The sequence below is a fragment of the Panthera leo genome, chromosome D2 (assembly GCF_018350215.1).
Source record: "Panthera leo isolate Ple1 chromosome D2, P.leo_Ple1_pat1.1, whole genome shotgun sequence".
NCBI lineage: Eukaryota > Metazoa > Chordata > Mammalia > Carnivora > Felidae > Panthera > Panthera leo.
The window spans coordinates 23347089-23363316 of NC_056689.1; the positions used below are offsets into that span (position 1 = coordinate 23347089).

General features: G+C 42.2%; 1 protein-coding gene across 13 annotated transcripts in view; it reads left to right on the forward strand.

Moving 5' to 3' along the window:
- Positions 1–16228, forward strand: part of ARID5B (AT-rich interaction domain 5B) — a 219077-nt gene that overhangs the window by 164696 nt on the left and 38153 nt on the right. For 9 of the 13 annotated variants that reach the window (XR_006194832.1, XR_006194830.1, XR_006194831.1 and 6 more), the window contains exons 9-10: positions 5890–6088; positions 9511–11347. Coding sequence is in view for 5 of the 13 variants with exons in the window: in XM_042909188.1 (XP_042765122.1) it covers positions 5890–6088; positions 9511–11347 (2036 nt within the window). In the remaining 8 variants the exon portion in view is untranslated. Of the gene's footprint in view, positions 1–5889; positions 6089–9510; positions 15692–16228 lie in introns of those variants that run through there. The other 4 variants (XM_042909186.1, XM_042909187.1, XM_042909189.1 and 1 more) reach the window with 1 other exon arrangement.

Sequence of the window (16228 nt, forward strand, 5' to 3'; positions counted from 1 at the left end):
TACCTTGCTTTTCTTTTTTTACTTAGTTAGGGTTACAGGCACTCCAGGACCACAGAAGAAGGTGTCAGAGTCATTAATGGGCCTAGGAAACAACTCTCCCACCACTTCCAGGGGCAAATGGACGGTATTAATGCCTTCAAAAAAGTTTCTTGTTCATCTTCTGTTGTCTCTAGAGTAGGCAATGAAGCCCTGTTAGGCAGGTAATTTTCCCAAGAAAGACCTTTTCTGATGACAAGTGGCCATATATTGTTGTTGATATAATGGGCCACATGGCTTTTGGGTATCTTACATAGAATACAAATGATGCTATTTATACCCACTTCCTTATTAAAGCACTCCATTCAATTTACCCTTGGTGACCTCACGGTCAAGCTAAGTCTTCCATATAGAACCCATGCTGCATTCTCCCGTGGTTTTCTTAGCTCACATGAGTCCTGCCATTCACCATTCTCCATGGCCTACAGGTCAGCATGGCCTCTGTCTCCATGGTTCAATGCTCAAAGCCTTTAGTTCACCTCCTCATCTGTTTTAGGAGGGTGCTGGAGACCTCTTTCTCAGCTCTCTTGGTTACTGACATTTTGCTCCTCACACTCTGCACGCTATTTTTTCTGCTTTCCAGAAACACACCATAAAATAGAGGAGATTTTTACCCAGGGCCCACATCTTTCTCAGATGGAGCTTGGTTTTTAAGAGAACAGGAACAAAGTTTCTGTTGTACTCAGTGAGTGTTGTGCCCACTGAGGAAACATCCCACTTCTGTGTACGCTGACATAGCACATTTGTGTCTTTGACTTTTGTTTTGGTACCAATCACCCAAACGCCCTTCTGCCATTTTTATGGTTGTGGTCTGGAACCCTGAGAGGTGGACAGTATGTGAGATTAGAAACTTTCTAGTCTTCTTGGAACCTTAATAAGGGTGCATACATCATCTTCAAAAAAGAAAAATATACCTTCTATTGGCTCCATATTTGGTGAAAGATTGCTTCCCACACTTCACAGTGAAGTTATATTTTCAATTTCTGGCTGAGAAGGGAAATGTCTGGCCAAGCCTTAGAATTTATCAACCCTGGAATCAACTTAGAGGTATAATGACTTCATTTGGGATCAGATCAGATCCGAAGCCCCAGCGGAACCAATATGTCATTTCTTTTCTACCGCCATGTAAAAGCCTAATACTGCAAGTATAGTAGGAACATTTTGGCCCTTACATGCACACCAGCTTTATTTCCCTCTGACCCTAAGGTATTCTGTTCCAGGGGCACCAGCAGATCTTTGGGCCTAGAGTTTTTCACAGGTTTGATGCCATAACAGTGTCTATAAAGTGACGAGGGTGAGTTTGAGGATCAATTACAACCCTATAAATTACCTACTTCTTTCCCCCACTCCAAATTGAGTCAGTTCTAGACAGTATTATACTATCATTTTGCAGAGCTCTATAAATAGATGGATTCTCATTTTTCCTCTTAAGCACTGTTTGCTCAATGTTTTTGGCCCCAAAGTTCAGTCATTCCACGCAAGCATTAATCAATACAGAAGATTATTAGTGGTTACTCGTTCAAAAGAGATTTGACATTATTTTCCGTCTGAGTATGGGGAAGGGAGGGGGACAGCGCTGCCTAATAAAGATGAAGTCTTTTCTTCTTTTGTATGAAATGCAAATGATGAGGACATGTGGCGATATACATTTCTTGAATGTGAGGCTGCTGGTTTTTGTTAAGAAAGAGAGGCAGGACCCTGGAGGATTTTAGAATTTGTAAATATAAAATTATCTGCCTTGGTGTTTAAAAAAATAATAAAAGAGAGAAAGAGCTGGCAGGTTGCCAGATTACTTACATTACAGTAATAGATTTGCTGACCCCTGACTTCTGCTGTAGGGAAATGTATTGAATTTTTCATAATATCAGATGAGGCAGATCTAAAAACCTAGTATACTGAGCACCATTATTTAACTTGAGATTTAACAAAGCCGAAATCTTTTCAAACCAGCAATTTCTTGTATGATGATAATTTAGTGGCTCAGATGCTAATAAATCAAGGTTATAATGCTATTGATTTGTTAATTTTAACTTGGGTTGATTTTAAGTCGTCTTTATTTAAAAAAAAAAAGATGAAGAAGGAGAAGGAGAAAAAAAATCTTGCTTTCACAGTGACTGAATTTAATAAGAATCTTGGTGATAGCAAAAGGCTCCCCTACTGTTTCTGCTGTGGGGTGGAAAATGTTATTCTTGTATTATTCCTAGGGAAAAATAAAATCTCATGCTGCTACAAATCTTATGCCTATGGAAAGATGTTATTTTTTAATACATGATGGCTTACCTATTTCAGATCCATTAATGGCATCGTAAATAAGCATTTTGCTAATCTGAAATGTGAAATCTGGATAATAATAAAGGCCCATTTATCTGCCAAGCTTTCAATTCCCAGAGTAGATGTAGATCAGGGGTAAAAATCTCTCTGGATTTTCTAATGAATATATTGCTTCTCTTCCCCATTACTTCCACCCACCTAAAACCCAACCCACATTCTTAGAGTTGCAGCCCATTGAAGATGGGCTGTGTAATGAGTTCTCAGGGGCTAGGGTGCATTTTTGCTTTTAGCTGTATAGTTTAGAGACTGATTAAATCTTTGTTGTACTACAAATATTTGAGGAATAATCATCCGCAAGGCACAGGCATGTTGCATTATACTAGATTCTTTATACACAACAAGCCTACTCAGCTTCCTGCATTGGGTAACGTTGACCTTAATATTGGCTAACCTGTTTTTAATGGTATTGCATTTACCCTAAACGTTTAAAATGTTCCAAAGCCTATAATAGCTTTCGTCTTTTTGTACTGTAAAAACTTCTAATAATCAGATGATAAGATCATATCCTGTGGGGTAATTGTGTTGTACCATGACAGGATAACTGAAAAAACATTCAGTGAAAATCGCACCAAACGGAAATCACTATATGAACAGTGATTGTTTGTGTGCTGTGTGAGATCGTGCCCTGTTCTTTGGGGCTTAGCTGGCCATATTTCTACTTGTTTCCTTTTAGCTGCTGCCTTTCTTGTTTTATTTTGGGAACCTTTTTTTCCCTGAGCCACTATAATTATCTTTCAGTGATTTAGAAGGAGGAAAAAAAACCACTCAATTGACCTTTACACACACACACACACTCACTCACTCACTCACATATTCTCTCCCTCTGGAAGCCTTGAACAAGCAAAGCTTGTGTTTGGATTCAGTTTTACCTTAGTCATGCCTCTTTCCAGATACAAGAAACATTTAATTCCAGATTTCCTGCTTCTGGCTTTAGGCCTTTGACCAGCAAAGTGAAATGTATTTTTTACTGCTGTCGGCCAGCCAGCTGCTGAGTTGAGTGAAGACGAAAAAAAAAAAAAAAAAAAAGAAAGAAAAGGAAAAAAAAAATGAAAGCAAAAAATGAAATGGAAATGTTGCCCTGCTTCTTGAATCTGCAGAATTGTCTAAGGAAATTAAAGTCTCCTAAAGGCACCCAGCTAAAGGGCCTGGGTGGCCCGGGCCTGTGAGAGCCTGAGGGGAGGGGTCCACGTTGGGTGTGCCTCCAACCCAGTTCTCTGCCTTCTGTCACCCTCTCCCTACACTCAGAGGTAACACTGTCATGCTTCACGGTGAAGAGGGTTCCTCCACGTGTCACCGTCGCGATTACAGAATGAAGCTGAAGGCAAGGGGGTCCCAACAAACAGCAACCATTGGAATACCCAGACTTCAATGCTACTTGGGTTCCCATGGCAACCAAACAAAAGTAAAACAAACCTATCCATCCCAACAATAAAAATATGTTTTCATTAAAGTCTATTTAAAATGTTTTTCCCCCCGTTTAAAATATTCAATGCATTTCACTCCCCAGACAAAAATCCCCAACCTGCCGATGTTAAAGGGGGATCAAGTCCCTGGCAGGACCACGCAGATAAAAGGAATCGGGGTAATGTTGGGGACTTTACAGATGAGACGGGATAAATTCAAGTATGAACAAGATTGCTTTTTTCTCTCTTCTGCTTAGTTATGCTTTTTATTATATAAACATTAACTGTAATATTACAGTGGGAGTCAGGTATTTGGCAACCATATATTATTTTAGTAAGTCTACATCGAGAGAACAGTTTCCAGTTTTAGCAGCTGTAACATGTTTAAACTCAGTTTGTAATGGGATCTGAAGATAACTATTCCCCACGGGCTGTGTTGATCTTCATGGCTGGCCCACTGCCAGACAGAGGACTCGAAACTATTATTCACGCCTCCTTGCACATACCTTGTCTGAGCATGCTCAGTAAATGAATTTTGTTTCTAATATGCTGTAAATCGGGATTTCATTTTCCCGTAATTTCCTTGGTATTTTATTAAACATCGAACTATTATCACAAAAGCCCCCACGTCTGTACTCGCAAACCTGAACAGTTGTGTGTGTTGAAGTAGCTGAGATCCAAATTGCCTGGTTAGAAGCCGATTGTAGGATAGCTAACAAATATCCAAACCAAAGAAGTTTTTGCCTGGAAGTCTTAGTTTAAAAATAATTAGAGTTCCCAATATTTGAACAGATTTATGTTGTTTATAAGCCAAGTACATTTTCTTCATTGAGTCAACTTGTCTTATTTAAAACAAATTATGTTTGCCGTATTAAAGTTCATATTTTTAAGGCTGAGTCTTGTATTAATCCCACAGTGAGTCATTAATCATACCAAATGCATTATAAAAACTTTAATCACTGCAGTTGAAACTGAGATTGTAATGCAATCCATCCCTTTTAATTACATCAGCTATTTTTCCCTTTCAGATCAAGAGCTATGTCGCAAAGGGAAAACAGATTAAAACTAGAGCTGTTTGATGTTTCTCTTTTTAGAACAATTTTATGTACTTTGTTTGAAAAGTTATATAATTAAAATGCTTGAATTTTTCAGCCCTCTGATTTTTGTGGCTTGAGTGGTCTGTCCGCCCTCCTCACTGGGGCTGTCTTTTGTTTGGCACCCCAAAACGGGTGGGAGTCACCCACCCACCTCAGAACTCGGGAGAAGACAGCTGTCTCTCAGCTACACTGAGCTTGCCTCCCATTAACCTCTTTATCTTAAGTGTCTGCTCTATATTTTAACATGAATGAAAATATAAACTTTGGAGACAGGCAGAACTAGGTGCAAATTCCATCTCTAACAAATGGTGTAATGCTTAAGCAAATTATTTAACCTTTCTGGGGCCTCGCTTGCCTCATCTCTCAAAAAGGAATAGTAATCATAGTACTAGTAATAGTAGTAATATCATAGTAATAGCAGTAATATCATAATAATAACAATTACAGTAACACTCCAGGAAGATATTGTGGAGATAACATGAAATAATCTATATAATGCATTTAGAACATTACCTGACACATACTAGTGCATACTTAGACTATCATGTTCATGAAGAAGTCAGGGGCTTTGAATGCTTTGTTCACTGCTATATCTCAGTGCTTTGAGCACTTACGCACATAGTAGGTGCTCAATAAATAATAGTTGGCAGAGCAATAAATGAATGCCAGCTGTCATTAGTCTTGCTTTCATTGCTGTGATAATATTTTTGGCACTTAGCCAGGTTCCATGAGCTGTGATAATGACGTTAACTTTGGACGCTTCCATTGGTATCTTTGGTATATAGATTCATAAAACCAGAAAGATGTCTTGCAAGGAAGTATGTAAGTTACCAGGTGCTGGTTTTGACCAAGGAAGTAGACCCTGGAAGTGTGGAGTAAGTTTCTAGAAATGCACAGGTGTCATTGGAGATGAGGTCCTTCAATAAATTGCTTATATTGAGAAAAGAAACTAAACCCCAGTAGCATCAATGCTACCTGGAATTGCCTCCCAAGATTGATCATCTCTTCTGATATCCTTCCAGATTAATCCTACCATATGAAAGGTTTATTAAAGGAGAGGAAGATAAACCCCTGCCTCCAATCAAACCTCGGAAACAGGAGAACAGTTCACAGGAAAATGAGAATAAAACAAAAGTATCAGGAACCAAACGCATCAAACATGAAATCCCTAAGAGCAAGAAAGAAAAAGAGAATGCCCCAAAGCCCCAGGAATCATCAGAGGTGAGTTGCTGTCCTCCACAGAAATACCTCTGTGAGACACATCCTGTCCTGTGTCTTCTGGAACCCTGCATCCAGAGCCGTGTCCCTGAATACCCACAGCCCTAGACTAAGAATTCACATCATCTCAGCTCCACGGGTCCCCATAGAGTGGATCTGTTGGTTTGCCCAGGAGCTGGAAGGCAGTGCGTGGTATTAACTGGATGGACCAATAACAGGATCTAGAAAGATGAGAACATCCTGTATAAAACTGATAGCAAATGCTGACTTTGAGATAGAAGGAGTCAGGGCTTCAGCTCTGGGAAGCAAAGAGACTCCTATGTGATGTGGCTTCTTTGTCATTTCACAGCCAGCCTATCTGAGGAGTTGGTCTGACTCTAAAGCACACTTTGTGGGTTCTAGCACATTTGGGATGTAGAAATGATATATGCCATGTCTCCACAGGACTTCCCTAAAAACTCAGAGATTTGTTTGCCTCCCATAATTGACTTCTGTGCATGAGCCTTGGGTTGAAACCAGTTTAGAAACACCTTAAGTATATACTATTTGTAGGAGAATTTTGAAATTGTTCCTCTGAAACCATTATTATCTCTCATGTTAACAGGTAGTTTCTGAACCTTTTAAAACAAGCCCCAGCTACCCACAGCCCCCAACAGCCCTTTGGTAGAAGCCATTACTGTCAGCATACATCCAGTCATGGAGGCTGATCTGGGCTCTGTTTCAACATGAATAATAAAAAACCCTGCTGCCCATAAAAAAAAAAAAAATTAGCAGCCACATTTGGAGACAGCATGTTCTAGGATTCAACCCCAAAGGGAATTTTGGTGCTGATATTAAACACCCCCTAAAAATCAGGTTTATAATGAACACATAAGAGACTCCCTAATTAAACACTGGCTTAAAACACACACACACACACACACACACACACACACACACACACACCACACCAACCTCCTAACTAGAAATTAACGTACCCAACTGACTCCTGTGTAAGAAGAGATTATTAATACCAAGAAAAGATTTATTTTTTATTTTTGTTTCGTAATTATTCTAAGCTTTAGTAATTAAAAAAATGGGGGGTGGGGTGGGGGAATGATGCAGAGATTTCTAAACATCTGCAAGCTTGCAACATAAATGGCCAAAAGCAAGGAAATTCCAAGTTAAGGCTGACATTCCATTCTTCCTTTATCCCGTTGGCCTGGTGATTTATTATAGGGTTTTGGATCAGTGAGTTCTATTAGATACCATATGTACAGCATCGCCAAAGCACCAGAGGACAAACTGAGGCCATGGGGCCAGCTGACCTTTGAGTGGCTCCACTTTGGGGATGAAGTTTGAAATGGTTGTTTTGTGAGGTGGGGGCGGAGTCCTCAGCCCGCTGCCCTGAAGCCCCTCAGCTTGGGGAATGATTGTTGCCAAGCATAGAGCCTGACTCCCTCCAGATCACAGAAATTCTTAAGGCCTTCAGGCTCCCTGTTTCTCCTAGGCCCCAGTGCCTCAAGGCACTGTAATGTTGGAGTATCAGAGGTTATCATGGTCAGGTCATCTGAACTACCTGGACTCTCATACCCTCTCCGAGGCTGACCTTAGAGTAAGCACTGCTGCCCACCTCCAACACAGACCCATGTGTTTGGCCAGGTATATTTCTCCTCGGTGACTGTGTGTTTGGAGTTTGGATTTTATTGTTGTTTTTCTTGATGTTTTCAATATGAAGCAGTGAACTCAATGGAGACAGGAGGGCTTATAAAGCCCTTCCAGTCAGACCCACTATCTTCAGGTAATTGGATTGCAAATGGCATGGTGGGAAGGTACCATTTAACACATCAAGGCAGATCATAAAATGCCATCCCAGGAAAAACGGTCCTTTACTTTTTTCTGCCTAGCTTCCAGAGACCCTCTAAACCTGTTTTACAAACAAAACCATAAAACTCCATGTAACCGAAGACCTAGGTCCCAGAAACTTCAGTGAGATTGAGTATCCCCTGTAGCTTTACTTCAAACCACAGCCCCATCAGAAACTGACATTTAAATGCAATTTGCCTTTTTCCCTTGCTGTACTCATTTTTCTGTATTTTCATGTAATGTATAAGCTCAGGGGACCAATGATGATTGTTAATGTAGAACAAGTAATGATATTTGTACTGGAAAAGGCAACTATTAGTACAAAAAAAAAAAAAAAAAGAAAGAAAGAAAGAAAGAGAAGAGAAGCAAAAGCTATTAGGTCTTACACGTCCCTAAAAGACAGAGTTATCTTCAAGTAGATTTAAGGAGAAATACCTCTGAAAGGGTTTGATTTCTTTAAAATATTTTTTCTGTGCACCCCTACACCAGCATCCTCAGTCTTACCCGAAGATGTTAATGTGGTTGATACTTCTTTTCTTAACAAAGAGGAACAACATTCAAGGGATGAGATGATGGGGGGGGGGGGTGGGCAGGGGTTGGAAAAAAGACCAGCTCAATACAACTGTTTTGTGACTGTTCTCCTCTTAGACACGTCAGGGCAGAGTGACAGTTTTGAAAGGGCTTGTCAGCCAGCTGGGTCACAGATGGAAAGTTAAAATGACCTTCTAAGGTCAAACTTTGCACAGCTACATAATGCAATGAATGGGTCAAATTGTGCCCACAACTTCTGTCAATAGGGACACATAAAGCGCACACCCATCTCATTGACCACAATGTATTTCAGTGAACAGAAAAGCTGCATTTGTGGTGGTGCTCACTGCCTGAATTTTGATAACTTCATTTTCAGCTTTAATAGAAATATAGTTTGCTGCAGCCTAGAAGGACTTTGAGTCCTCTGTCCCTCAGGTAGACAGGCTGGTGTTGCATCCGCATAATTTTTTAATATTTTAGCATTATCTGCATGTCATATGGCACAGAGTAGAAATTAACACTTAAGCATTGCTAATTTTAGGCATCATACTGAACACATTAGGATGAGATTTGCTGTCTCAAAGAAAGGCAAGGGGTTCTAGGAAGTTTGTTGCCTGTTGTTGATATGGGGTTGGTTGGTTTTTGAAAGAGAGATGCTTTCAAAAAAAAAAATCTTTCTCCAAAGTGTCATAAAGCGCAGCATGTAATTTAAAACCCATTTGGATAATTGACTGATCTGACAAAAAAAAACACCTCAGAATTAACCTATATATTAGAATCAAGGAATGATAAGATCGTATACACTTTGCTATTTGATAGGTGTCACACAAGGGACTAGAGCGCCTATCTACCCTCATGTTTCTGTAATTTAGATTTCTTTGTTTAGAGCTGTGATGGGTGGGGGGCAGAATAAAGCTTTACAGAAACTCCCTGAGCTGATTGACAAGCCTGTTTTCAAGAAAAACTGCTGCGTGTAATATTTTGTTTCATAGCAAAATGTGTCAACGCATTTGGCTTCCTTCTGACTGTCTTTTGAAATATTTTATCAGGTCTCATCAGAGCCAGAGAAGGAACAAGAGACTTTAAATCAGAAGAGCATCACGGAGCCTCTCCCGGCAGCAGATGTGAAGAAAAAAATGGAAGGGTACCAGGATTTTGCAGCGAGGCCCCTGGGGTCTAGGGCAGACCCAGAAAAGGACAATGACATAGATCAAGGTGCCGACAGTGAGAAGGTGGTGGAAGAGGTGGGAGAGAAGGGGCCTCCTCCTCCACTCCCGAGTGCCCCTCCGGCCCCCGAAAGGGGTCCAGCCCCTGTCCCCGGGGCCGGCAAACAGCCACTCACCTCTCCCAGCGCTCTTGTGGACTCGAAACAAGAACCCCAGCCCTGCTGTTTTACAGAGAGCCCTGAAAATGACCTCCAAGAAGCGCCCTTCCCTGGCTTCCCCACCACGCAGCCACCCCTGGCAAACCAGAATGAGATAGAGGATGACAAGCTACCCGCAATGGCGGATTACATTGCCAACTGCACCGTGAAGGTGGACCAGCTGGGCAGCGATGACATCCACAATGCCCTAAAGCAGACCCCGAAGGTCCTCGTGGTTCAGTCATTTGACATGTTCAAAGACAAAGACCTGACTGGGCCCATGAATGAGAACCACGGGCTCAATTACACCCCTCTGCTCTACTCAAGGGGCAACCCAGGCATCATGTCCCCACTGGCCAAGAAGAAACTTTTGTCCCAAGTCAGTGGGGCCAGCCTCTCCGGCAGCTACCCCTATGGCTCCCCACCCCCTTTGATCAGCAAAAAGAAACTCATTGCCAGGGATGACCTGTGTTCGGGTTTGTCCCAGGCCCACCATGGCCAGAGTACCGACCACATGGCTGTTAGCCGGCCGTCAGTGATTCAGCACGTGCAGAGTTTCAGAAGCAAGCCCTCGGAGGACAGAAAGAGCATCAGTGACATCTTTAAGCATGACAAGCTGGGTCGATCAGATCCCTACCGCTGCAGTCTCTCCAAGCATCACCTTAGCCCCCTTGCTGACTCCTACGTCCTGAAGCAAGAAATTCAGGAGGGCAAGGAGAAGCTTCTGGAGAAAAGGGCGCTCCCTCACTCCCACATGCCTAGCTTCCTGGCTGACTTCTACTCCTCTCCTCATCTCCACAGCCTCTACAGACACACTGAACACCATCTTCACAACGAGCAGACAGCCAAGTACCCTTGCAGGGACATGTACAGGGAATCAGAAAACAGCTCTTTCCCTTCCCACAAACACCAAGACAAGCTCCACGGGAATTATCTCGCGTCGCTACATCTGCAAGACAAAAAGCCGGCCACGGCCGAAGCGCCCACGGATGATCAGCCGACGGACCTGAGCCTTCCCAAGAACCTGCACAAGCCCACGGGCAAGGTCCTGGGCCTGGCGCACTCGGCCCCAGGGCCCCAGGAGAGCAAGGGCGCCCCCCACTTCCAGGTCCTCAACAGCCAGGGGCGAGACTGCCACCCCAAAGCCTGCCGGGTATCGCCCATGACCATGTCGGCCCCTAAAAAGTACCCCGAATCGCTCTCCAGGTCGGGAAAACCTCACCACGTGAGATTGGAGAACTTCAGGAAGATCGAGGGCATGGTCCACCCCGTCCTGCACCGGAAATCGAGCCCCCAGAACATTGGCGCCGCGCGCCCCATAAAGCGCAGCCTAGAGGACTTGGACCTCGTGATTGCCGGGAAGAAGGCGCGGGCGGTGTCGCCCCTGGACCCATCCAAGGAGGCCTGTGCGAAGGAGAAGGCCTCGGAGCCGGAGAGCGAAGGCGGCAAGGCGGCACACAGCGCGCACTCGGGGGGCCCATCGGAGGGCCACAAGCTTCCGCTCTCGTCCCCCATCTTCCCAGGTTTGTATTCCGGGAGCCTGTGTGGCTCGGGCCTCAACTCCAGGCTCCCGGCCGGCTATTCCCATTCTCTGCAGTACTTGAAAAACCAGACCGTGCTTTCTCCACTCATGCAGCCCCTGGCTTTCCACTCACTTGTGATGCAGAGAGGAATCTTCACGTCGCCAACAAATTCTCAGCAGCTTTACAGACACTTGGCTGCGGCCACACCTGTAGGAAGTTCGTACGGGGACCTTTTGCACAACAGCATTTACCCTCTAGCTGCTATAAATCCTCAAGCTGCCTTTCCGTCTTCTCAGCTGTCGTCCGTACACCCCAGTACAAAACTGTAAGCCCAGAGCTGCACTCCTTACCCTGGGGGTGATGGCTTATAGAATTAGAAGTCAGTATTTCTTCTAATCCGGGGGTAAGATCAGTCCCAGCCAAAGGGGCTGAACATGCCGAGAAGGGAGGTGAACATACCTGATTTTTCCTGGGACGACTCCAGCCTTGGCTAGTCGGTCTCCAGCCCCTTCCAACCCAGATGCCCTGGCGCCTAGATGGTTCCCTTTGCATGTGGGTCTTGTGAAGGGATTTTTGTGTATCCAGGAAGAATTTAGAGGACCCCGTCTTGAGGATGGTCAGGAACAATTTGGGGGAAAAAAAAAAAAAAAGAAAGAAAAAAAGAAAACAAAAAAAAGAAAAGAAAAAAGGGGGAAGGGGCAGGCATTTCAAAGGAAGGGGCAAGGAAGACTGGCAAACATTTGCCAAGGGATGCCCCTCTTCCCACAAAACTCTCCAAGGTTCAATCAATGCAATGTATAGTGAAACTTCAGTAGATCTTTCATTTTGACACTATTAAACAATCCAGAGAAGTAAACACTGTTAAAATGACTGTATATATTTGCTTCTTAAAACTACCCGTATCACTGTTTGCTCACCTAATTTATATACAGGTAGTTCCATTTTCTCCCGGTTCCTTCTTGTCCTTTTTTTTTTTTTTTTTTTAACAGTATCGCTTTTGTTTGCAGGTCTTTTGTTTTGTTTTATTTTGTTTTGTTTTGTTTTGTTTTTTAAAGGCTGACTGACTGTCCTAGTTGTTGATGTGTGTTTGTAATTTTTCCACATCTTACCATTTTGAGCAGCTTTGGGTGGTAAAGTTATTGTTTACAAATTGAAGCAACTGATTCTAGTGGAACAAATGAAAAAGAAACAGTTGAGCACACAATAGTGCAAAGAATGTTCCTTTGCAGATCCGCAACTTAAGGATTTTGTTCCTCATAAATGGCATAGTCGAAAGAGCTTATACACTGCTTACCCGGCCAAATGCTTTGCTTTGAAGTATTGGGTTATGTGAAAATATCGAGCATTGTCCTTACCTTATCTAGGCTGTGAAACTGTCCTACATACCAGAGGAATCATAAAAACAAAAACCTCACTGGCAGCAAGCTGCTGAACAACAAGAGTCTAGAGGACATATTTGTGGGCTGCGCAGATATTTTAGGAATTTCAGAAATTAGAACAGAAGCCAAAATGATTTACATTGGTGTTGGCACCGATCCCTTTAAACAGTGTGGGAAAGGGGGTTGGGGAAGAAGAAGGAGCCCCACTATCCGGAAGAAAAGGAGCAGCTGGAGGCCCGGGCACCTGATACCTTCCCTGGGTCGCGGTCTTTTGAGTAATAATAGGTAGTCACATGGCCTTCATCAAGTTGGTTTCTTGTTCTCAAGAAGAGCCTCCCAGGCCACATCTCTGTGGGATAATTGGCATCCTGGATTACCCATTTCAAAAGAAAGCCCTCTTCTTTGGGTTTATGGGGCGTTAGTTTTGTGAGTATGCACGCACATCTGGTGGGTCGTGTCATGTTTTTAACCACCTGGCAAGACAGTCCACTTTACGATTTCTTTTACTGTTGGAAGAAATGGCCAAGTTGTTCAAGCAGTCAAAAGATGTGGAGAATGTGTATGGTCATTCTCGCCACTTTATTCCATGCGCTGCTGGGATGTAACATCGAGGTGGATGCATTTTCTAAGTGTGTTAAAAGTCAGTCAATACAGAGTGGATTTTCTTTCCAAGTCCCATCCCTGCTGATAAGACTGCTTGGGTGAACTCCCCAGCCAACCTTTCCCTCCCCCAACACTACCAGTAGACATTAGAACCACAGTTAACCAGTCCTTTACCTCTGAGATATTTAATTCTATGAAAATTTTGATGACAATTTTCAACTTCTAAATAGGTAACTTGACTGCAAAATAACCACAACTGGTAAACAAGGACACTGCGGCTCTTAAAGCCATGCATGCCATACATTTGTATTGAAGCGTCTCCATGACATGAAGCCAAATATTCAATGTAACATACTTAATATCCAAAGGTGGAAACAAAAGAATGTAGAGATCTAGTGTTAAGAGTTCCATTTGCTTCAATTAATTATTTACCTTCCTGTGGAATTTTACATATATATATATATATATATATATATATATATATATATATACCATAGATAGACTAGTAGAATATAGATTATAAATGTGTGAGTGCAGATTATCCTGCTATTGCACAAGATGGAGGGGGAAAAAAATCTCAATTCCAGCTGGCAAATTGCTAGCCAGGACACATATAAGCAAGTTGCACTAGATTGAATGGTCACAGAATCAGAGGCCATGGAAGAAAAAGGAAACTCCAGTGTTTCTGCAGCAGAACATGGGCTAGACCCTAGCACATGGTCTCTAGGAGTCTGTTTCTCAAAGGAGTGGGGGCTGTCTGTCCCTGGTGGAGCTCACCTATCCGTTTGGAATATGGGGCATTTGTTCTCCCTGCTACAATGATTTCAGTCTGGTTTCATCATGTTGGAATTCGATCACACCATTTTCAAACAATGTTAACATAGTCCAGCTTTTGTTTTCCTCATCTCTTCCGAGAGGAGACTCACTGTTTCTGTCTGAGGAAGCTCATACCCTCGGCAAAACATCAGGACAAATAAAGAGAGATGGGGGTATACATTCCCAACAGAAGCAGTGTGTTATTTGTTTTAAAACTCCGAACAGAGATCTTGGAAATCTTTCAAAAAAACCATTGAATTCTTCATTGGCTGAGAACTACATTTTAAAAAGTCTTAAATAGGGCTTTGTTTGCATTGTTTGAGTTCAAGGGGCCTTATTATTGAATGGAATTGCCCAAGCCTTTCTTTGTGCAATCAAAGCATTGTTATTGGTAGTTTAGTAAAGGAAACTGTGGAATCTAATTGGCAGTGGAGTCATAAATCTATTTACTGAGTGTGGCTTCCAAGAAATGTTGCAATTCAAAATAGCACTAAGTCCGTGATTTACTGGACACTTGGAGATTCTAAATAATATTAAAAAAAAAAAAAAAAAGAAAGAAAGAAACCTTGCCATGCAACTTCTGGTTTAACATTTGGCAACTTAAAAAAAGAGAGAGAAAACAAAACAAAACAAAACAACAACAACAAAACCCCAGCCCAACTGAGATTCAGAATTAAGTATTCTTCTAGTAAGTGATTGGAACTTGTAATATTTGCCACAGGACTGACTTATTTATTTACTAGCTAGAAGCTCTTAAGTTCACTTGTTTATCAGGGCATATACAGAAGGGTTTATTAAAACTCAATGTTGACTTTACAACTTTCTGACCTGGTGCATGAATTCTCAAGTACTGTATTTCACTGTGTTGGTGTGTCTGATGGAAATTTCGAGGTGATCCCACAAAAATATTTTATGTAGTGTGCCTTCAAAGAGAACCATTTCTTTCTCTTCACTTGTTGTCCCACAAAGTCACATTTGGTGGTGGTCAGCCAAGTCCCATCTGGTCCAGTTTTACTCTTGTCCCAGATTTAAAGAGAAATGGGAACAAGTTTGCCCCAGTGAGACCCACACCATTGCAATGAGTATCTTGAGCACTTAAATTCCAGTGTTGGCTGTTGATGTATTTGATATTCTGCTTGTCTCCCCATGGTTGAAATATGTCTGAAAATAGCAGCATAATCTCTTGGCTGTTTATACTTTTTTAAACTTTCCTGTGTTGTAAATATTGTATACTTTTGGTGATTCCAGCTATGTAACCTCTATGCTCTGTAAGGTGATTATTTGTATATAGCAACATGGCCCAGTGATATTACATAGTTTCCCAATGGAGAGGTTATTGAGTAACCTTTGCATTAGTTTAAACACTACCAGAAGAATGCTGAGCCAAAACTATAAACACTCAATTTTGTATGTTTTCCAAATTGTACTTATTACTGCTTTTGATACTGTATTACGTGCCAATAGTTTCCCAATCACATAGCAGGCAAGAGATATTTTGTACTTTTTGATCCACTGTAATATTTAATAAAAAATGTTACTATCTGTTTCCTTTTGGGTGTGAGCAATCTGTTACTTCTTCCTGAGGAGTCCTGTGGCCTCAGGACTTTTTGCACCCCGTTGTCGCCAAATTGGATAATAGCAGTGATGATGATGATAATTGGTAATGGTGATGATGATGTCTACTTTGTTGAGAATTTGCTGGGTGCCCAAGTGACATACACACCCGCACGTGAATACAGGTACGCCTGTTTTACTGATGAGAAAACTAAAGCTTAGAGAGGGCAGTCAATTTGCCCCAGGTCACCTAACAAACTGAGTTAGGATTTGAACCCAGAGCTCTTAAGTCTATGACTTCCTTTGTATGCCACGCTCCTCTCCTGGCAGATAACAAAAGTCACTATTTACTTGGTCAACAAAGATTTACTCATGCCTGAGCTGCCGGGCTTAGTGTTAGGAGCTGGAAATACAATGGTGAGTAAAAGATAAATATTGTCCCTGGAACTTATAAATCTTATGAGAAACAGTTAATCAAGTAGTCAGTCATATAAATACAAAACCTTGACCTGACCTAGTTCCCAGGGAG